This window comes from Camelus bactrianus, chromosome 34, assembly GCF_048773025.1.
Source record: "Camelus bactrianus isolate YW-2024 breed Bactrian camel chromosome 34, ASM4877302v1, whole genome shotgun sequence".
Taxonomy (NCBI): domain Eukaryota; kingdom Metazoa; phylum Chordata; class Mammalia; order Artiodactyla; family Camelidae; genus Camelus; species Camelus bactrianus.
In genome coordinates this window covers 4,896,006-4,918,695 of record NC_133572.1, presented here as the reverse complement: position 1 = coordinate 4,918,695, position 22,690 = coordinate 4,896,006, and the positions used below count along the sequence as shown (strand labels likewise).

At 50.6% G+C, this 22,690-nt stretch overlaps 2 protein-coding genes across 5 annotated transcripts; one reads left to right on the top strand and one right to left on the bottom strand.

Moving 5' to 3' along the window:
* The first annotated feature begins 1,843 nt into the window (after positions 1-1,843).
* Positions 1,844-6,451, top strand: MLF2 (myeloid leukemia factor 2). The gene is made up of 9 exons (XM_074357325.1): positions 1,844-2,054; positions 2,616-2,693; positions 2,938-3,064; positions 3,323-3,358; positions 3,886-3,939; positions 4,302-4,430; positions 4,589-4,748; positions 5,324-5,536; positions 5,902-6,451. Exons 2-8 carry the CDS (start codon positions 2,644-2,646, stop codon positions 5,509-5,511), a joined length of 744 nt encoding a protein of 247 aa, XP_074213426.1. The 5' UTR covers positions 1,844-2,054; positions 2,616-2,643; the 3' UTR covers positions 5,512-5,536; positions 5,902-6,451.
* Positions 6,452-6,689: 238 nt separating this feature from the next.
* On the bottom strand, positions 6,690-21,871 carry COPS7A (COP9 signalosome subunit 7A). Of its 4 annotated transcripts, none has more exons than XM_045518670.2 (8): positions 21,536-21,597; positions 21,028-21,232; positions 19,336-19,411; positions 19,025-19,113; positions 17,867-18,069; positions 17,176-17,281; positions 16,865-17,016; positions 6,690-9,142 (listed from the first exon to the last, which is right to left on the bottom strand). In XM_045518670.2, exons 1-8 carry the CDS (start codon positions 21,589-21,591, stop codon positions 9,112-9,114), a joined length of 918 nt encoding a protein of 305 aa, XP_045374626.1. In that variant the 5' UTR covers positions 21,592-21,597; the 3' UTR covers positions 6,690-9,111. The 4 variants fall into 4 exon arrangements, with proteins under 4 accessions (XP_045374626.1, XP_010956010.1, XP_010956009.1 ...); XM_010957708.3 differs by lacking the exons at positions 6,690-9,142; positions 21,536-21,597 and adding exons at positions 15,856-16,697; positions 21,714-21,871; XM_010957707.3 differs by lacking the exons at positions 6,690-9,142; positions 21,536-21,597 and adding exons at positions 15,856-16,697; positions 21,602-21,759.
* Between the last annotated feature and the right edge of the window lie 819 nt (positions 21,872-22,690).

The window sequence follows — 22,690 nt, the reverse complement described above, 5'->3', positions numbered from 1 at the left end:
GTTGTAAATACTCCCAGGGGGGGTAACTGATTTAAAGTCATGCAAAGGGTGGGGAGGGTATAACTCAGTGGTAGAGTATGCACTTAGGTGCTTAGCATGCACAAGGTCTTGGGTTCAATCCCCAGTACCTCTATTTAAAACACAAACAAACAAACCTAATTACCCCCCCCCAAAAGAAAACAAATCAAATCATGCAAAGGTAAGAATGACTGATATTAGATTCTTAAGTTTTGGAAGGAAGAAAAAGAGCTCTAGGCACCTAAAGGCAGTAGGTAGCAGACACAAGGTAATGGAAAAAGACCAAAAGGAGGAGGCCAGAAGCTGATCAGCTCTGGTGAAGGCTGGACACGATGAAATGACAGGGGAGAGGCTGGAAGGTGAGGACCACACTTAGTTAAGTCTGGGCTGCCGCACTCTCACTGGGACAAGTCTTGATCACATGTCAAACTATTTTGGTTTGGGTGCAAGAGGAAAAGGGGCACTTGCATGGCAGGATGTCCAGAGGTAGAGCATCTGGAAGACAAAAGATTTTCCTAAGTCTCTTCCCCAGAAATATCAATGGAAAACACATTTTCTTTTATTCTGCTGTTGTCTTTTTTCGGCTTTGCCAGTCTGCCAGCTTCTAATTTCTGTCTTTGTTCCCCTCTATCTCCACTATTGTTTTTTTTTTTTTTTCTCTTTAATAATGATCAAGTCCAAAGAAACCTGAGAAGCCCCACTCCCACTACTATTTCCTGAGTCACAGGGACCTCTCCTCCTTCTCCCCCAGGGAAGTGTTGGGGATGGGAACAAGTCTTTCTCACTGTCAGGCCCCACAGAGCACTCACATGGCCAGCGGCCAGTGTAAAGAACCAGGAGAGCTGGAGTTTGGATGAGTCTGGTCTAAAGTCCACCTGAGACTGTCCAAACACTGACACCCCGGGGGAGGGCCCTTCTCTCCAGTTGGGCCAGATTTTATGCAAGACATTTAGTATGTCAAAGTATCAGTCTTTGGCCTTAGAGTCAGGTCTCCTGAGCCCGTTTTCAACTCCGCCCCTGGGTGAGCTTGGTTAATAGAGTTCTCCACCCCTTCTCCCAAATGTTAGACTTTTGACCTACCTACCTGCCTGACTAGAGGCAGGAAAGATCCATGCGGACTGAGAGGTCTTGAGGATACAAGGGTTGGAGAGAAGAAAGGAGAGATTGGCATTAAATAAAAAGATTTCAGAACTAGGACTTCTTCCCAGTCTGACCCTTCACAGCAGTGGGGTCCGGGGGCCTCTCCAACGCCAGTTCCTAAGGGACTGCAGTTCCAGCCTGGCCGAAGAGCGCCATCTGGCGGCCTGTCCCCCAACCTATATTTCTCCTTGCCCCAGCCTGAGTTCTCGAAGCCAGACCTGGGCAGAATTGTCACCTCCTCCCCTGCGTCACTTCGAGGACCCCGCCCCTGCCTGGAACGCGCCTCCTCCCGAGGGGACTGGCCCTGGCGCCTCCCCCGCAGAACTGCCGCCCTTCCTCCCTCTCGGGTTGAACGCTTCCCGGGTAGAAATCTGCTTAATGCTCCCCCAGGGATCCGCCCCACCTCGTCGCCCAAGGGGAGCCCGCCTTCCTCCATGGGAATCTGTCCCCCGTCCTCTTCCTCCCCTCCCGAGGGATGGACTCCTCTGCTCCTCCCCCACACCCGTAGAGAGCCTCCTCCGGTTTACAGGACCCAAGTCCAGGTCACTGATGAGCCCTCTCTTCCCACCGCCCCCGGAGAATCCCGCGGCCCCTGGGCCCTCGGCGCTGGCGCACGCCCGCCTGCGCCCCACGCCCGCCGGTGGGCGGAGCTCGGAGGGCCCGGCCCCGGGGTGGGCTGTCCCATCGTGACGTCACTTCCGTCCGGGCCTGGCCGGGGTTCGGGCTCCGTGGGCCGAGGAGGGGCACGGAGGTGGCAGCTGTGCTAGGAGGCGGCGCGGAAGGCCGAGGAGCTCACGCCCGGACCAATCCCGCGTCCCGGGCCGCAAGCCCCGATTCTGCCGCGCACCGAGAGGCGATACCGGCCGGATGGGCTGCTGAGCCCGGATCGGGGACCGGTGAGGCTCGAGCGGAGCGGGCAGTCGGTCCGGGGCGGGAGCGGCCCGCGGGGCTGCAGGGTCCTGGAGCCTGGGATGCGGGGCGGGGAGCGGGACAGGCCTGCCTCTCCTGCTCGCCCGGCGGGGAGGCAGGGGCCGGGGGAGCCGCCGACGGGCGCGGTGGGGACGGTGAGGCCTGCCCGGGGGAGGCCTGGCTGCGGCCGGGTGTAAGGAGGGGGCGGAGTGGTTGGGGTCATTAATGGGCGGAGGGCCGGTACTTGGGATTCGCATCCGGAACGGTGGCGTCGGGGGAGGGGGGAGTATGTTTCTCGCCAGGGCTTTGGGAAGAGGATGGCTCTGAGAGGGGGAGGCAGAAAACAGGCTTGGAAAATTTTTTCCATGGTCCTCCTTCAGAGAGAGATTTGACGAGCTCTTCTCCTGAATACCTGGAGAAGGGTCTCATTGGAGTTTAGGGGGTCAGTTACAGTATTTGGAAGGGGCCTTGCTCTGAAAGTCCCGACTCCGTGCGGGTGTGCAAAAAGCCTGGCCGCCTCCAAACACTGAGCCTCCTCATCTTCACAGTGTGGAGCCCCCTGGAGCTAAAGTCAGGATGTTTCGCTTCATGAGGGACGTGGAGCCTGAGGACCCCATGTTCCTGATGTGAGTGACCCCTCCCTCTCGTGCTCCAGAGCAGGCATCCGCTGCACTTCTGGTCTCTGAGTAGTTCAGAAAGATATCTTGGCTCCCTTTGCTGACACTGATGGCAACTGGGTGGCTGCTCAGACTTGGAGGGGACATCTGTGCCCCTGGCTCCCTATGGCTGTTTTCTTTCCGGGGAGGGGGGGCGGCGGGAGGTGTTGACTGCTGGCCCTCCTGCCATCCACTCTGCACACTCTCTGCACAGGGACCCCTTTGCCATTCACCGTCAGCACATGAACCAGATGTTGTCAGGTGGCTTTGGATACAGCCCCTTCCTCAGCATCACAGATGGCAATATGCCAGGGACCAGGCCTGCCAGCCGCAGGATGCAGGTAATGGTGCTGCAATACACCTGAGACCCAAAGAAAGGTTGGAGGGCGGTTAGTAAAGTGCTTGATTTTTCTTGCACAATGGCCACTTTAGCAAGTGGAATGCGTTCCAGGAGGAGTGAGAGAAGGGGTCTGGAAAACAAGCTTTGTGATCCCCTTTTGAGAGGAGGACGGAAAACCAGCAGAGGCCACAGGCTTGGTGTGGGATAGTAAAGAGACAGGATGTGGTTTCTAATTTCTGTTCCTTACGTGTTTCTGTAGACCGGGGCTGTCTCCCCCTTTGGGATGCTGGGAATGGTGAGTTTTCATCTCCTTGTGACCTTCTATCTCAGGCATGCTCTGTACCCTTAGGTATTATTTCCAAATGTGTCTCTCTGGGGTAGCCTTATGGATAACCCTAGACTCCTCATACAGTCTTCACAGAGCTCTGGGCCTGCCGTGTGCTAGGAGTCCTGTAAGTTCGAGATGCTAATTCACACTGGCTCCTGTACTTCTAGGAGCCTTGCCCATTAGGAAAGTGTAATTGCCTGGCAGAGTATGTAACTTTGGCTTGCTTCCTAAAGGTGGGAGGAAATAGGGCAGCCAGGAGAAGGAAAATGGGATGAGAGCAGCCCTGGAGACCTGGGGAGGAGGGCGGCGGCACACAGGAAGAGACGCGAAGAGAGGCATGTTGTGCTCAGGTCTCCTTCAGGAGGAATGAGGAAGAGCAGCTGTTGGATGTGAAGGGAGGGGAGAGGGGATGTGAGGCCCCGTAGCCGGTGGGAACCAGAACGCAGTAACCTGTGAACGTAACCCTGACTCTGTGTTCCATCTCTCTGCTCTAGTCGGGTGGCTTCATGGACATGTTTGGGATGATGAACGACATGATTGGGAACATGGTGAGACTCTGGCCCCATCCCCTTCCCCAGCCTGGTTCCCGGTGATGGCCGGCTACACCTTGAGTCCCAGGAGGCGGGAGTGGGAAGAGCGTGTCAGCTGGATAAAGCGACTGGGGCCGGAGGGCACGGGGGTGCTGAGTGAATATGCGATTAAGGCTCCATCTCTTCAGGTCCTTTTGGTTTATTGCTGGACTCAGGGGAGTTTGCGAGGAATGAGGAGTCCTGGTGGTTTCTCAGTTCTCACATTTTGTGAGAAAGATACAGGGAGGAACCGGCAGCTGAAGCGGGGGATGGGTTGGGGGGGTCCCTTGTCTGGAGGGGAACTCCTCCCCGTTCAGCCTGCTGTTTCCTCCCCTCCTCAGGAGCACATGACGGCTGGAGGCAATTGCCAGACCTTTTCCTCTTCCACTGTCATCTCCTACTCCAATACGGGTGACGGTGCCCCCAAGGTCTACCAAGAGACATCAGAGATGCGCTCGGCTCCGGGCGGGGTGAGTTGAAGGCTCCTCCTGTCCCAGAGGAGGCAGGACTGAGTGGCACCCACAGAAAACCTGGCTGCTTTTTTCAGGATTGGGTCGTGGGCGGTGTGTCGGGGCTGGCATAGCCAGGCTCTGGAAGGAGCCGCTGAGTGTGTTCTGCCTCACCCCAGATCCGGGAGACCCGGAGGACCGTGCGAGACTCAGACAGTGGACTAGAGCAGATGTCCATTGGGCATCACATCCGAGACCGGGCTCACATCCTCCAGCGCTCCCGAAACCACCGCACAGGAGACCAGGAGGAGCGGCAGGACTATATCAACCTGGATGAGAGTGAGCCTTCCTTCCCACTCATCACCCTTCCCGCGTCCTTGCCCGTAGCCGCTAGTCCCAGTCCCTTGAGCTGAGAGACAGCAGCTTTCTCTACCACCAGGTATATTTCTTGGGCAAGGTGGTGGGTGAGCCCTGTGTCCTGACCTTACTTGGAGCCTTTCTGTCAGCTTCGGGCTGAGTCAGGTGCTGGCGGCATCATCAGCGAGGGAGGGCGGACTTTGTTACCAAAGTCAAATATCGATAGTAATCTACCCGTCTCCATCTGGACCGGTCTTTTTCTTTCTCCTCTGTGTCTATTTTTTCCAAATCAGCAAACATTTATTACTTACTGTATGCATGGGATTGTGCTCCGTAACTAACTAATTATCCCCGTCCTGAGTTCCTGCTAGTGGCTTCCAGAACCATGCTGAATCCAAAACTGCCAAATAAATCGCTGTCACTGCGTCCAACACCCTCCACACACAGACTTTCAGCCTTCGCCCTGGTTTTGGGGCTTAGAGCTTGCGGCTCGCTCTTGTGTCCGCCTCCGGCAGCCAGGCGGTTCAGGTGACGGGTCTGGTCTCTGTCCTCTGCAGGTGAGGCCGCAGCATTTGACGATGAGTGGCGGCGGGAGACTTCTCGGTTCCGGCAGCAGCGCCCTCTGGAATTTCGAAGGCATGAGGCTTCAGCGGGTGGAGGACGAAGGGCTGAGGGACCTCCCCGCCTGGCGATACAGGGACCTGAGGACTCCCCCTCCCGACAGTCCCGCCGCTATGACTGGTGAGGGCCCTGAGCCCTCAGCCTCTCTTGTAAGTACCGAGGGTGGGGACGAAGGTGTTTGTGGGGGTGGGGAGTGCACTCTGCACATCCCTTTGCTGAGGCAGCAGTCCAAGTGCCTAGCAAATGCTGCCTTTGATAATAGAAGGCTTTTTGGGCAGTGGGGGGAGATAATTAGGTTTATTTATTTATTTTAATAGAGGTACTGGGGATTGAACCCAGGACCTCGTGCATGCTAAGCAGGCACTCTACCACTGAGCTATACCCTCCCCCGGAGAAGTTTTAATTGGTAAGGAAAGAGAGAAGAGTGCTCTCATGGCAAGGGGAATTAGACCCAACTCCTGGTTTTATATTTTGCCTCCTTTTTGACTCATGCTCATCACTTTTCCCCCTCCAGGTACAGGCTGAGAGGCTGAGAAATCATCCCTGGAATTACTTTTCCTCAACTCCCACTCCCAATTTAATATTAAATTAACAGGCAAGCTGGCCCCCACCTCTCCCTGGGGGTCTCAGGGAGAGCCTTTCACTGCCCCTTTACCTAGTTTCTCCTTCTTTAATCTCCTTACCACGATGACTCCACTTCTCCTGTATCCTCTCACTTGATTTTTCACTTTGCTGCTCCATCTCCGTCTCTGCACCTCCTCTCCTTCCCTGTTTTACCCCTGCCGTGCATTGAAGGGGCTTTAGGGACGAGCCCTGGGTTAGGGGCCTCCCCTGTCCCTCAGCTACCCTGGGTCCACCCACCTCCTCCTCCGATTCCCCGATGCAGGGGCTGTAGCCCTGGCCCAGGGCTGTGTGTGGAGGGAGAGGACCGGTTCTCAACCTTTTCTCCCTTCCCACCCGCTACACATCACAAAAGTCTTCCCTGCATCTTCCTCTCCCTTTATTTTTTGATTTGTGCAACTTGTAACTAGGTGTTTATGGAATAAAGGAGAATGGAAAAAAGACTGAGTAGGATTCTGGCTTTACTTCTGATCTTTTCCCTGTTCAGTTTCAACCCTCCTGTCTCCTCCTAGTCACTTTCTTCCCTTTCCTCTGTCTCTGTGTGTGCCCTTCGTAACTCCAGTTCAAGCCCAGCACCTCAGCGGTAAGGACAGTGGGGCTGTCAGATCTCTGGCGGGTGAGGAGCAGCAGCGGGCGGGGCTGGGCTGGGCTGTGGGGCGAGAAGGGCTGTCCTGCTGGCTCCGTCCCTGGCTTTGGCTGTACCTTCATTTGTCAGGGGGATGCAGGGCATCCCACACTGGTGCCTGAGGAGTCTCCGCCCCTTGTCCCTTGGGCGTAGTTTCTCCCCTGGACTGTGGGTGGGAAAACTTGGGGTACAGAGCAGGAAGGAGCCCAGATAACCACATGCAGTCCTTCGGGGTTGGGAGAGGCTCGGGTCAGCAGCATTCTTCAAACCCTCCACCCCCAGCTGTTGAGAATTTGAGCCAAGAGAAGGAGACCAGAGAAGAAAACCAGCCTGGAACCCGAGCAGCCCTGGAAGGGCATGAGGCACTCAAATTTCTTGACAGTCACTCCTGCCTGACCTGGCTCAGCAAACGGTGCTCTGATCCTCCTGGCAACTCACTGGTGATGGCAGGTGTCTGTGAGAGTCTGAGGGCAGTTTCTACTTTATAAACATCTTCAGTCCTTGTCAGTTGGCAAATCAAAGGCAAAAATAAACCACTCCTTCCAGGTTCTCTCAGGGTTGGGGGTTTTCCTGGTGTCACTGATGGACAATAGATTCAAGAGGGTTTGTCCAGTCACTGAACAACCAGGGAGACAAGGGTGAGCTTGACAACCAGGCACGGGCTTCTAGGCCAGGGTGGGTATTAAATCTCATGAAAGTCTGTTGAAGGTGCACCACAAGGGTCAAGGGAATCAGCCCAGCAGCTAAAAAAATCCAGGAATCCCAGAAGTTGAGGCAGAGAGAGGTCATCTCCAGTTGGGTTGCTGAATTGTGGACGATGATGTTCAAAGCGTCCATAGCCCTCCAATTCCAGCGCGATCTGTGCTGTCAAGATGACACACAGTTCCTCTGGGAGGGGGAGGAGCAGTCTCTGGAGGAGGCGGCAGGTGAGAGCTCACTGGGGTTGTAGAAGGAGCCCCAAGGCTCCTCCTCTCAGCTCTGCCACCAAGCCAGCCACGTGTTCTTGGGCAGGCCATTTACTTCCCTGGCCCTCAGCTGTAGAGGTCCCTTCCAATTACAAAATCTTAGGCCACAATTCATGCCCAATCTCTCAACCTGGATTCCAGGCCCAGTGCCCACACTCAGGGGTAGAGTTCCAAGTGGGGGCTGGAGCAGGGCAAGGGTTGCCTTGATTTCAGTCTAGGTGAGTCATCTAGGGTTTCACAAGCTCTCCCATTTGGGTCCTGGCTTTCAGACACATGAACCAGTTAGTTTCCACCCTTGCTTCCTGCTCTTGGGGAGGACCACTCTGCAACCCAGCACTTATCTGTAGGGCCCATGATGGTTGTTTTTGGCAAGGATGTGTGGTGGGAAATTAGGTGTTAGCCAAGGTGGGTGAGACGCTCAAGAGCCAGCCCCCTGGCCCTTTCCTGACCTGTCTTCCATGTGGGGTGAGGGCCAGGGAGCAGAGCCAGGAAAGGACTCGGGGAGGAGGCTGACATTACATTTCCAGCTCTCCAGTCAGCCCAGCCTCGTGCACAATGGCCACCCCCTCAGCCCTCTGACAGATGTCCGGAGGACATGGTCAGACTCACTTACATTATTTCCCCCCAGCCCCAAAAATTATAGGTTGGAAGAGGCTGATACTTGGTAGGAGACTAGGAATTAGAGGAGTGAAATTATGACTACAAGCTGGTATAAGCAAGCCCCACCGGGCCCCCTTGCTCACCTCTGACCCTGGGGAAGACTCTAAATTTCTCAATGTCAGTCTCCTGCTTTGTAAAATGGGCCTTTTCGTAGGCGCTGGTGGCAGTGGGGACATGGATTCATACCTCAGAGTTAGGAGATCAGGTGAGTTAGTACAGAGGAAGCATTTGACACAGTGCATGGGATAAAGGTGCCTGACTTTGCCCCAGTATCCTGTCCCGGTCCTGTGCCTTCAGTGCTCTCCGGTGGTCTTTATGCCCACTTCTACTCTCAGGACTCCTAAGATGCTTCCAGACAAGCTGGAAATCATCTTACTGAACTTGCATCAGCTTCCAGCCCTCCATTCTCCCAGCTACCAACTATTCTCTTTCAAACCTTTTTATGCCTCAGCTTCACAGACGGGAAAATAGAAACAGAAATGTCTGGGGCCACTCTGACCCAGCCCATCTTGCAGTCTGGATAACAAAGGGCCTCAAGTCCTAGTAACACCCGTTACCCAGTGCCCACTTCCTCTGCCCAATGCCCACATCGAATAAACAGGTCACCTAGAGAACAGGCTGACCCACGAGAAGTACCCAGCAGTCTGGTCTCCCAGCTCCCTGTCTTCTATGTCCATTCAGTGCCCCATACCTGTCCTGCCTCGATGCGCTCAATCCTGGGAAGGGGTCATTCCAGGGGCTGAGGGGGCAGCAAGGGTCAAGGATTCCTTCTCTCAGGCCACTCCGGGGGTCCCAGGGTGAGTAAAAGGTAGGCTGTACCTCTCTCCCTCTTAGACATCTGTGTGGTCTTCCACTAGGAGAGGTGGGAGCCAGGTGAGGTGGCACTAGAAGGGAGAGATGAAGACAGGGAGTTTGGTCTGGGAGGCACTGGGAGGTAAGAAATAACCAAGAAGGGACATGAGCAGAAACTGTGCGTAGCTGCTTCCTCAAAGGAGCCTCCCAACCAGCTCCATCCCGGGAAGAGCCTGCGGGGCGCGCGGGGCTGGCGGGGCTTGAGGGAAGGGTACCTGAGGGGCCTGGGGTGCAGAGGCTGGCAGAGCTGTGACAGAAGGTGGGCCTGAAGTGCCCCCCGTGCAGAGAGGGCTGGCGGCTCTGAGCCTTCCTAGCCTCCGTGGCTGGCCTTAAATGGTACCCCTGGAGGACAAGAAGCAGGCAGTTCTGCTTCCAGGCTCAGCCCCTTCCCGGCTCTGGACTGTCCCTGAGATGAGTGGGTTTTGGTTCAGGGTTCCTTGCTCTTTTTCTGCCCTTTATGATTCTTATTCCCTGAAGATTCATCTTTAAGACACAAGCAGGGGCTGCCCTGGTTCCTCCCAGCGTCCATCCCATCCTCTTCAGTTCTGTCACCTGGACAGCTGGAAGGTTCTAACAATTATCTCCCAGATGCCAGTGTTCTCCAGCCCGGAGGCCAAGCAAGTGTCTGAAGGTCCGAGGCTAGGACATTCAGACCCCCGAGCTGGAGGATGGGAGAGAAGCTGGCATGAGAAAGGGCCCCAGAGGTGGGACTGAGTCTCTAAAAGGACTAAGCTGTATACCAGAAACTAACAACAACCTTGTAAATCAGCTCTACTTCAATTTAAAAAATAAATAAATGAATAATAAAAAAATAAAATTAAGTAGCCTTCTGAAATGTCAAAAAATAAAAAGTAAAAAGATAAAAGAGGGAGCAGAAATACACTGGGAAAGGTCAAGGTGACACTGAGGTGGGAAACAGCTTGATGAAAGGGAAAAAGCTGGATTCTTAGAAAATCACTGGTGAACTTAGACAGCTGTCCTAGATTCGGGGCAGGAGGGATCCCCAGTTCACAGGGAATGTGGCCCGGAAGGACAGAAGCTGATTCCCAATTACACAGAGACCTTAATTCAAGCAAACCCAGAATATGATACAAATAAAAATCTTCGAGCTGAAAGAGATCTTAGAGATCACCCTCTCTGGCCGTTCCCAAAAGTGACACCAGATCAGAATCACCACCCCAGACCCACTAAAGCAGAATCCCAAGGTTGGAGAGGATTCCGATGCAGCTTAGCAATGGTTACAAATACCATTCAAACCCCTCTCCTATTTTACTGCTCAAGTACAGGGTGACTTGCGGACCATCATACAACTACCCAGCAGCCGGGACTCAAAATCCAGATTGACACAAATGATACTAACATGCTGTGCGGCAAGATTCACCATGCGGGTCCTTTAGATGGAAAGCTCCTTGATGATTGAAAATTTTTTCACATTTATATTAAAAGTTACAAGTAATGGCACGGTGTTTAAAATGATGGATGCCAGGAGTCTAGCATGTTTGTTTTTTTCAATATTGTATTTTTAACATATGATGAAGTTGCTGTGTTTGTTCTGAGTTTTAATGCATACAGATTTGTGTAAACACCACCACAGTCACGATCAAAACAGTTCCATCACCCCCAAACCTCCTCTTCCTGCTCCTCTGAAGCCACCCCCCTCCTCCAGTCCTAACCCTCAGCAGCCACTGATTTGTTCTCCCTTGCTATAGTTGTGCTGTTTCCAGGATGTCATGTAATCAAGTCCCACACAGGCAGACCTCATTTTATTGCACTTCACAGACACTGTTTTTTGTTTTTGTTTCTGTTTTTTTGATGAACGGAACACTTGCGGAAACCCTGCATCAACCAAGTCCATTGGTGCCATTTTCCCTACTGCACTTGCTCACTTCATGTCTCTGTGTCACATTTTGGTGATTCTGGCAATATTTCAAACTTTCTCATGATTATTGTATTTGTGATGGTGATCTGTGATCAGTGACCTCTGATGTGACTGTTTCAAAGATTATGACTTGCTGAAGGCTCAGATGATGTTTATCATTTTTTTAGCAATGAAGTATTTTAAAATTACGATACGTACTTTGTTTTAGACATAATGCTAGTGCACACAGAACAGACTACTGTGTAGTAGAAGTATAACTTTCATTTGCACCGGGAAAGCAAAAATTCATGTTCACTCGCTCTGGAACCAAACTGGCAGTAAAGGTATCGACAGCCTGTGGTATGTAACCCTTTGAGACTGGCTCCTACACTCAGCACACTGCCTTCTAGATGTACTCCTGTTGTCGTGTGTATTAATAGTTCACTCCTTTCTATTGCTGAGTAATACTCTACTGTGTGTTTATACTTTATCAATTCGTCTGTCAAAGAACATTCCAGTTTCCAGTTTTGGGCAATTATGGACAGAACCGCTATAAACATTCAGGTACACGTGTGAGAACATGTTTTAATTTCTTCAGGAGTGAAATGGCATGAGATTGCTAGGTCACATGGTAAATGCGTATTTAGCTTTGTGAGAAAATGCCAAACTGTTTCCCAGTGTGGCTGTACCATTTGGCATTCCTACCAGCAACGTGAGGGAGAGAGTTCCAGCTGCTCTGTATCCTTGCCAGCAGTTGGTATTGTCAGTTTTTATTTTATTTCAACCGTTCTGTTAGGTGTGTGGGTATTCCTTTATTCATTCTAACAGACACATCTCTGTGGTTTTAACTGGTATTCCCCTAATGATTAATGATGTTGAACATCCTTTCATGTGTTTGTCATCATTATAGCCTCTTTGATGAAATGTCTTTCAGCCATTTTTCAAAATTGGGTTGTTTATTTCCTTATTGTTGAGTTTTAAGATTTCTTTATACATTCTGCTTAGAAGTCTTGTAGACAGGGGTCTACAATGATTTTCTCACACTGTGGCTTTTCTCCTCTTGATGTCTTTTTCAAAGGAAAAGTTCTGAACTTTGATGAAGTCTAACTTACCACTTTTTCTTCTATGAATCATCTTTTTGGCGTCATATGTAAGAACACTTCGCCTAACTCCTGGTAACTAAAATTTTCTTCTGTTATCTTCTGAGTTTTATAGTTGTACATTTATATTTGTCTCTCTCTTCTTGGTTGAGTTTTGGTAACTTGTAGCTTTCAGAGTTGGTCCATTTCATTTAAGTTGTTTAATTTGTGTGTAGAATTGCTTGTAGTATTTCCTTACAATCTTCTAATGTCTGTGGCGTGTGCAGTGGTATCTCCTTTTAGTCCTGATACTGGTTATTTGTGCCTTTTCTTTCTTGCTTGCTCTCTTTTTTCTTTTTGGTCAGTATAGCTAGAGGTTTATCAAATTTATTGATCATTTCAAACAGCTTTTGGTTTCATTGATTTTTTTTGTTTGTTTTCATTACTTCCTGCTCGTTTTCCTTCTGCTTGCTTGCTGTTTATTTTTGCTCTTCTTTATGTACCTTCTCAAGGTAGAAGCATAGATTGTTGACTTCAGACCTTCTTTATTACTGCAAGTGCTTGACGATTTTTTCTCTGATCACTGCTTTAGCTGCATCCCATATATTTTGATATTTTGTATTTTCCTTTTTGTTAAGGTCACAACATCTTCTCATTTCTCTTGGGACCACCTCTTTGACCTATGGATTTACCAATGTGTTGTTTGGTTTCCAAGTGTTTGGCAATTTCCCTGTTATCTTTGTCATTAATTTCTAGGTTTAATTCCATTATGGTCAGAAAATATACCCTGTATGACCATAATTCTTTTAAATTTGTTGAGGTTTGGTTTATGACCCAGAATATAGTCTATCTTGGTAAATGTTCCATGTGCACTTGAAAAAAAATGTGTATTCTGCCATGTTGAGGAGTGTTCTGTAAATTTCAGTGAGATCCTATTGGCTGATGGCATCACTCAGTTCTACATCCTTCTACATACTCTCTGATTTTCTGTTTACTTGTTCTTTGATTACTAGGAGGGCAGTTTTGACATTTTCAACTATAATGTGGCTTTGTGTGTTTTTACCTTGATATCTGTCAGTTTTTGCTTCATGTAATTTGAAGCTCTGTAGTTAGATGCAGAGATATTTAGAATGACATCTTCTTGGAAAACTGAAGTTTTTATCATCGTTCAATAGTCTTCTTTATCCCTGGTAGTCTTCCTTGCTCTGAAGTTAATTTGTCCGATATTCCTATAGCCACTTCAGCTTTCTTCTGATTGGTATTTGCATGGTATATCTTTTCCCATCCTTTTACTTTTAACCCACCTATGTTACACTTGAAAATGGATTTTCTGAAGACAGCATATAGTTGTATCTTTTGGTTTTTTAAATTCATTTTGATAATTTCTATCTTTTAATTGTTGCACTTAGGTTGTTTATATTTAATATAATTATTATGTTTGGATTTATTTCTATCATTTTATTGTTTGTTTGGTCCTCTACTTACAATTCGACTATGTCCATGTTCCAGCCTTCTTTTGGTTTATTTGAATACTATTTAGTATTCCACTTTGTCCAGTGATTTTTTTCCAATTTTTAAGTGGTTGCTCTAGGACAGGATCGGCAAGCTTTTTCTGTTAAGGGCCAGATAGCAAATATGTCGGGTTTTGCAGGCCACACATGTCTGTTGCAACAGTCAGTTCTGATGCCGTACTGCACAGTGGGAGGAAATGTAAATGAAGTGTAACTATGTTCCAATAAAATTCGATTTACAAAACCAAGCAGTGGGCTGGACTTGGCCTGTGGACTCATGTGTATTAATCTTTGCTTCAGGGATTACAAAATACGTATGTTCACAGTTCTCTGAGAACTTTTATCTCACCACTTCCTTTTAAATGTAGAAACTTGACCGTCACCCACATCCCTTTACTTTGACGCCTCTGTTTTGCAGTTGTCACACATATTACACCTGCGAGACTGAAAACCCCACTGGACAGCTTCATAATTTTCCCTTTCAACTGGAATAAACATTTTAAAGAATTTAAAAGGAAAACAATCTATATTCCATTTATGTCGCTCTTCCTTCATTCTTGATGCCCCAAGTCTCCCATTATCATTTCTCTTCTCTCAAGAACCTCCTTTAGCATTTCTTTTACAGTAGATCTGCTGGTAACAAATTCTCATACTTTTCCTCCACCTGAGAATGTCTTTACTCCGCATTAGTTCCTGGTGGTACTCCCCTCGGATGCCGAACTCTGAGGTGCCGGTGATCTTGAAGAAACGCTGACTGCAGACACTGTCTCCGCTCTTCTTGTGCGTAGACGCACCTCGGCCAACTGCTGTTCTGGCTCCAGAGACTTTGGTTTAACCTTCCAAGTGTCGTCTGTGTCACGTGCATGAGATGTGAATTCTCACAAAGGCAAGTTTTCTTCCTCCACTTCTTCCCAGAGTGGTCCAGCCCTAAGATCTCTTAAGACTGCTGTACAGGAGGGACCAGTGTGTGAGAATGTGCAAGTGGCGATAAGGTTTTTGGTTGGTTGGGAGAATTTCCCTAGTGCCCTAGGCTTGGTTATACACCAAATCCCTAAATCCTGAACCACACAGCATGGTCAAAAACAGCCCACAAATAATCTCCTTCCCCACCTCCATGCCTTGGTGGCCAAGAGCCCTTTCTTTGTAAATCAAGGACAAATTGCATTTGCATGTCCTTAGGGCTGTGAAGGGCCCCTCCTCCCTGCTTGCATGTTGGGCCAGGCAGTCCCAGCCCAGCCCGCACTAGACTTTAGAGCCACCCACTGAGAGCTGGAACTAGAGGAGCCAGGGGAGTTACGGAGTCATTATCTGGGACCAGCTTACAGGAAAATGAGACCCTGAAGTTCAAGAGGAAATCTGGGGGAATGGGCAGGTTTGGGGGAGGGTAGGGACAGGGGCAAAGCATCAGGAATTAGCGGTTTCTACACACGAGATGGTGCGGAAGGAAGAAGGGGCTTATTTCAGAGGCAGAGACTGAGAAGCAAGATGCAATAGGCCCAACAAGCCTGTCCAGGCCAAAGGTAAAATGCGAGGCTGAGAGCGTCAGCTCCTGAGACAGGGCTCACTGGACTGGTCTCATTAAGGATCCACTGCTCCTCAAGACAACGGGCCCAATTTAACCAAAAACTCAGGATCCACTCCCACTTTCCAATTCTATGACTGATACTTTTGAGACCAACGAAGAATGGTCAACCCTCCACCTCCACTAGAGGTCAGCACAAGCTCTGGAGAGCAGCTCAGTCAACACTGGGACCCTCAGGAGGCAATCCCTTCCCCTACAAGTGGGGGGCCAACTGCCCCTTACACTAGACCTTCCACTTCTAGGATGCGCACAGCAGTGCACTGGGCCAAGGAGACCAACCCTCCCAGCATGCTGTTTGGAATGCTCTGCCTTGGACAGAGGACAGGAGCCCGACTGCTGCTTCTTACTGAGACCTGAGAGTCCTATGTGGTTTTGATGCAAAAATTGCAGTTTACTATCAACTATTCCCCCTATAATTCTATAAGGTGGAAGGAAACAGGCTGAGAGCAGGGACAGTGACCATCATTTGCAGCTCCAGTGCCTACCATGGGTCGGTGCTTGGTAAGTATCCATTGCTTCTGAATGAATGCCAAGATACTCAGCAGTGTGTCCAGAGTCATACAGCCCAGGGCCGAGGGCTCCTGGCTCCTAGGCGGGGAATCGGCACGTTGCATCCAGTTCTCTCCTTTTCCCAGCACTTTGCTTTAGAGTGGACTGGGAATGAGCCTTCCCATCCACGAATACCAAGGACAGAAGATACCCAGTTCAGGGCATGTTTGTAGATAGACTTCTCATAGATTTATTTCTGTATTATGTCATATATAGCTATATGTATATATATTCTTTTTATACAATCTCTATCCCCTTCCGTTCCCAAACTCACAAAAGTATAAATCCTTGCAAGGTTGCCATCAGGCTTTCAAACAGCCAGAGTCAAGAAAGAACCATCTCACAACAGCTCAAGAAACAGCTGCCCTTAGGTTCTGGGGTCACTGAAGCAGCAGCGCTCCCGGACCCAAGGGGAAGAGAGAGGAGAGGAAGCAACTGCTGGGTGACGGGATTCTAGGATGAAAGTGTCCAGTGGTTCCCAGAATGGCAGGCTGGCTCCGGCACTCTCAGGGTGGGAATAAAGGTGGGAGCCCTCTGGCTCTTCAGATGCTGCCCAAACAGGATAGGGGCAGGGAGCAGGAGCTGGGGGTTAGACGTGCAGGGGTGGGGCAGTGGGAGAAGGAACATGTGTGGGTGATGCTGGCGATGGAGCAGACCCACCTACTAATGCCATATAATAAACAGAGACAGATGCTGGCTCCTAAAGAAATAGGCAGGGAGGAGGAGGGGATGATGGGACACATAAGAAAGTCACATTAAAAAGTACCAACAAAAACATGACTTGTACTCGCCTTCTCCCTAGAGAAGGTGTGATCTATGTTTGCGGGTGGGGGAGAGAAGAAGGCAGGTGAAGGGTCATGAACCTAGATTATCAGCTGGCCAGGGGCACAGGAAGGCTCTCTGAGGACTCCTAAGGGGCAGGTGGGCAGCTGGGACCCCACATCCCCAGGGAAGAAACGACAGTCCCTTCAGTTCGACTTGGACCAAATCTTGGCGCTCCCTCGGAGCCTGGCAAGGGGTGGAGAGAGAGAGAGAGGCTCAGGGACTCCCCGAAGCCCTGCAAGCTCCCCTCTTCCGAACCCCCACATAAATGACCAAAGGGATGAGGGCGGCCAGGCCTCTGGAGTGAAAGCAAGGCACCCCGGAAGCGAGCGGTCCCTGCCGCGCTTGCTCACCCCTTGCCCTTGGAGGCCTTCTTGCCGGGCTGGCGCTGGTTGGTGCCAGGAGCCGGCTCCCGCAGCTCAGTCAGGTGCTGCTCAGGGTCCTGGGATGTGGCTGCGGCAGCGGCTGCTGTTGTAACTTTGATGGTTTTTTTAAGGTTGGCGACCTACCAGGGTAAAGAGTGGGGAAAACAAGGAAGGTTCCAGAAACTGACAGGCCCTGCCCCCGGGTCTGTTGGCGACAGCCAGTGTTCAAACCCCTCTGCCCAGGGCAGCCAGCCCAGGCTGGAGGAGCTTTGGGCCGTCTTCCTCCCCCGCCTCCTCACCTCGCTCTCAATCTGCTGCTTCAGGCCCAGCTGCTGCTCCTTGTGCTGGTTGGCACGGCTCACCTGCTCTTCAATGCCTGACAGCACCACCTCACAGCCCACACACCTGCGGGAATCGGCGGGGAGGTGTGTCAGCAGAGGGCTGCGATCACAGACTCAGAAAGACCCCTAGATCCTGGCATCCAGAGCCCTGAGTCAGAAGCCTCGCCAGGGCACCTGGAAACCGCCTGCAACAACCTTCCCAGGAGCCAGAAGGACACTCAAGACAGGATAAGGGAGGAGAAAGGAGGTGCCTGGAGACGCAAAAAAGAAGGTGTATTCATGAACTAACGTCAGACAGGAACACAGAGAGAAAACAGAAGTGGGAGAAGCCACAGCCTTTGGACAGTGCTGGTCAGACCAGTGGGTTAAATCTAGCTGAGACAGGTGAGGATCCCACCTCCCAGTGAGGATCCTCTCAGGAGCTCCCCCATCTCTCCCCCATTGCTATATGGAGAACGCGCCTCCCGCCTCCTGTTCCCCAGGCCCACCTCCACTCCTCGCTTCCCTCAGAAGCCTCTGGAGGAACGAACTCATTCCCCTGCATTCTTTTGGGTTCCATCTCTGCCGCCCAGCCCAGCACCCCCTCCAGAGAACCCCTCCCTGTCTTGGGGTGAGCAGAGAAGGGACAGCGCCGGAACACAGGTCTCACCACTCCTGCAGGGTTCGGGCGATGGCACTGAGGTCCTGGCGTTGGATGTCCCGTCCGATGCTGTAGTCAACCTCCAGCCGCTGGTTGCGCTGGTCCAGGGAGCCTCGAAGCACGTCAGCGTACACAGCCTCAATGACAAGGTCTTCCAGCTGCCGCACGTTCCGCAGGGCCAGGGCCTCCAGCAGCACTGCATATGGGATACACTGGGGCCCGGAGGTCAGGCTGGGGTTTGTGAGGTTCAGCAGCAGAGGAGGGCTTCCAAGATTCTCCTTCCCTCCTTTCCCCCTGCCCACCCTCCACTCCTACTCCTAAATCATCTCTAAAAGTCTGGTTCTAGGGCAAAATAAATAAAAGCATTTCCACATGAGAAATAACATCATGAAAAGGACAATCTTAAATCAAAGACTTATGCTCCCCTACCCTGCTTACCCTCCCCACCACAGGGGAAGAAAGTGACATCTGCCCGGGTGTCAATCCTCTGGCCACAGCTCAGGGACACACATGGACTTGGTCAAGATCAGCTTGACACAACAGAAGGATGGATGTGGGCTCTCCCTGGAGTTACTCTGTTTACCATTTAGATTCTGTCTGCTTCCAAAGAGGCATCTCACGGTAGAGAGCCTGATTTACGTAAAATCGTGAGAAAGACAGGAGAGTCAGGTAACAGGTGGGAGATGCTGACAGGCGGAGGGGGATAGTTATTAAAAAATGGAAGCCAACGGGACATACAAAGATACTTCAGGGTTATGTATTTCTTATTCTAGCAAACAAAAGCCTGGCACTTCACCAGAAGAGAGAGCACTGTTCCAGCTCGGCTGTCTGCACGGGACTTTACAGGGGGTGGGGGTGCAGGACGCTGAACAGCACAGTGAGCGACACCCTAGTTGCTATTCTGACCCAAAACACAAAAGAAGTTTTACTTAGAACCGAAGTTATTGAAAAACAGAAACTAAACAAAAAACTAAGAGAATACTATTCAGTCTAAAAGGCCACAGGTAACAGAGTTCAGACACAGACCTTGCAGGGACATCAGAGGAGGTAGGAAGAAGGAACACTGTGGTCAGAGGCTTTCTGAGGGCCACTCCCTTTATCTGGGCCCTTGAGAAGGGACACACAAAAGGGTGCTCCTCGGCCCAGGACTAGGGGGCTGTCACTCACCTTGACTTTGGCAGCCAGGGTGACAACTGATAGGTGTCGAAGCTTATTCTTCTGAGCCTCTGTGAGTGGGGGAAGGTTCCGGGCTTCAGCTAGGAAAAAAGACAAAGTGTAGGAAATCCTGGTTTTGTATTGTGGGAAGCTCTAGCCTCCGTCTCTTGCCTTTTTTTTTTTTTTTAAGTTTTCCATGCCAGTTCAGGTCTTAACCCTGACCCTGTGTACTTCAGGGATCTACATAGGATTTCTTCTAAGTCCCTCCAGAAACTGCCCTTCTCCCACCTCCAATAGTCCAGAGCTCCAGCCCCTCCGGTTACCTAAGTAGTCAGCATATGTCCCGTAAGCAAACACCGTCAGTAGCCGAAACGTGGAAGCGAAGTCACTCTCAGCCAGCTGCAAGAACATGATGAAGAGGTGACAGGAAGGGCATCTCTCTCCACCCTCCCACCCTCCTCATTTGAATTCCACTTTCTGGCCCTATCCTCCCCCTCCAACATCAGCTTTCCCAGCTCATCAAAAGCAGCTCTCTGCCTCTCTGATCACCCTCCCCATGGGAAGGCCTCATTTTCACGTCCAGGGCTTTGTTTACATGATCCCCTCAATCCACAGTCCCCTCGTCCTCCATTCACCTCCAACTCCTACCCTAAACGCAGAGCTGAAAACCTTCAGAGTGTTATCTAACTAACACACAAACACACACACACCAGACACTGAAAATTGTGTTGTGTGGCCCTTAAGAGTATTTCTGAATTTGAGTATCTTTAGGGAGTCTGCTGTACTTCCCAATGCACCAAAGACTCCCGCCTCAGCCTCACTCCCCTGACAGCTACACGGTCTGGACAGGCTCTGGGATTTGTGGATTCTGCTTCAGACTGGCCTCATCTGGGAGCTTTCATCACCCAGGCCAACCCACCCAGACCTCTTCTCCTCCTACCACTGATCACCCCTTCTGGCATTTAGTCAATCAAAGGCCACCTAAAGTTGTTACCTAAGAATATCTTTCAACAAGATTACAGACCCAGTCTCTGGTACCACACTTAGGTCTAGCAGAGCTGTGCATGTAGTTGGCTCTGCCGATAAATGCTTGCTAAATAAATGACTTATACATGGATATCCATTCATCTTTATCTCTGCAACCAGAATGTAAGTATCAGAGGGTAGCACTGAGTCTCGTACTTTTCTGGTATTCCCAGACAACTAGCAGAGTGCTAAACTGGCACCCCAAACATACTTCTTTTTCTTCACCTTGATTCTCTTTAGTTCCACTGCAGAGGAAAGCAGGGAAAGATGGCAGTCTCCGAAAAGCTAAATCCATTGACTCAATCACCAGCCCACCCAGCACTGTCACAGCATCTCAGAACTCGAGCTGGTGTCATACATCTTGGCAACCCACCCACTCTGAACTTTAAACTCTTAACTCTGCCATTTCTGTGTGAACAGTTCTCTCTGCTGTGTTCCTAGCATCTTGTCGTGTGTTTTTGGGGAAAAGCTACCTTCTACCTTATCTAACTTAGTGAATTAGCATAAGGTGCAAAGAGGGAGAGAACAGGGCAGGCCAATTTCACATTCATCCTTCCATTTGTACCAGACTTTACATTTTCCCATAATCTCATCTGATATCTACAGTAACAGTGACAGGTAGTATCAGGTCCATTTTTTTTAAAAGAAAATTTAGGCTTTAAAACAAAAGTGACCTAATCAAGGTGATACAATTATTAAGAGGTACACTGATGGAAACAGGCTGGAATCAAGTCTCCTATTCTGAATCGCAAGGTCGTTTGCTTAAAAGTGAAAAATACTGGGGTTTGTAGGTCATTCATCCCCAGAAGGAAAACAAGAGGTTTAGAGATTTACCTGCCTGCTTATCTCTGCAAGCTGCCAGTTAATTATCACTGTATTCTTGTTCAACTGAATGCTTATGGGGTTGCAAAATGAGCCCTGCCCAACCACTCTCAAATTCAAACTTCAGCCCCAAGCTTCACTGCGGGCTATCCAGGCCAGGAACCCACCTCTCTAACATTAGGCATATCCAGCAGTTCCCCAAACACGTAGACACCGGGGGCCTCCAGCACCTGGTGGATGAGCGTGGCCAGTGCTGCCCCCTTGGCCGACTTGGCCAGGAGCAGGAATTGCTCCTGGTTCTGCCCTGTCACCTTCACCTCGGCACTCATGGCTGCACTGAGCTGCGGGGACCTGGGCTCCGGAAGTCTGGAGCTGCAAGGAAAGAGGTTGTGAAGCTGGAAGTTCCTGAACTGGGAAGGGTGGAAAGCACAGGGCTAGAGGCTGGATTGCAGAGGCACTGGGCCACTTTCGCAACGAGGATTCAGAGATGGAGCAGTCTAACACTGGATCTAGGACTCCTAAAATTGGCCACTTCGATAGAAGCCTGGCTGAGACAGGGCTGCCACGCCCACCCTCCCCCATCCCTGGCCCTAACCCCAAGCCCCAGCACGTGCACCCCATTAAACCGCAAGGCACGGGTCGCAGTGGAGGAAGGGATGGCACATAGTGGTTCACCCCAACGACGACGATCCCTCAAAACTCCACGGTGCCCCGCATGTGCCCCGAACCATGTGACCTCACCCTCAAGGTCCTTCACGTGGCTCCGCCCCCTCCCTTAAAGAAGCCGCCCTGGGACCGTGGGCTCCTGTCGGCTGCCCCGTCGTATTCTGGGTCAGACTCTGCGGGCCGCTACCTGGAAGCTTCGCCTTCCAGCACACCGGGCGGGGCCACTGCTCCGTCACCTCCGGCAGCTGTTCCCAGCCTTTCCTGCCACCTCCCTGCAGAGTCGCTCTGGCCCCTAAACTCTATGGCTGGCTTCCGGCTGTACTTCCGCTCTTCCGAGGGGGATTCGAGCGCGACGTGCCCCGCCCCACCTCGGACTGCTGAAGCTCCCGTGAGCGACGTAGACGTCCCGCTTTCTCATTGGCTGCTGAGGAAAGACTGACGGGCGCCTTTTTTTCTGCCTTATTTCAATAAAACTTTATTGCTGGACGAGTGCTAGTAGCCACTTGCAGAGGGAAGCCTTGGTCTCAGGCAGGTTCTTGCTGGTTCCGTGTCAGCGCTAAGCGGCCTGAGTTGTGGACTTCGGGCTGTACCGGGTGCCTGAGGGGAGAGGAGAGCTGCAGTAGAAAGAGAGAGGGAGAAGGGAAAAAGCGGGTGGTGAGGAGGAGAGAGGAAGGAGACAATAATAGAAGTTGAGCTGCAGAGGTCAGCTGGGTAGTGCAACCCCTGAGTTTTCAGAAGGAGGAAGAGGCAAGAATGGAAAAGGTAAAGGAAATAATAGCTAACATGTTTTGAGTGCTTACTGTTGATCGGGCATCTTAAAAAAATTTTTTTAATCCCATTGAATCCTCGTGCCTATAGAGCGTCCGCATTGTGATTCCTGGACACCATCTGTCATGATTATAACATATGCTTGAAGAGTGATGCTTTCCTGTACATTGCCTTTTAATTCCTGGGGAAGGAAAAAAATCTTAGGTGGAGGGAAGGCACATGTTATTATTCTCATTTTACAGATGAGGAAATTGAGGCTCATCAAAATTCAGAGTTCTGCCTGGAAGACAGGTCTTTTAAAATCCGGAGCCTTCTTTCCAATTCACCATGATACTTGAAGGAAAAAATAATAAACAACTAACATTTCTATAGTATTTTATAGTTCTCACCGGACTT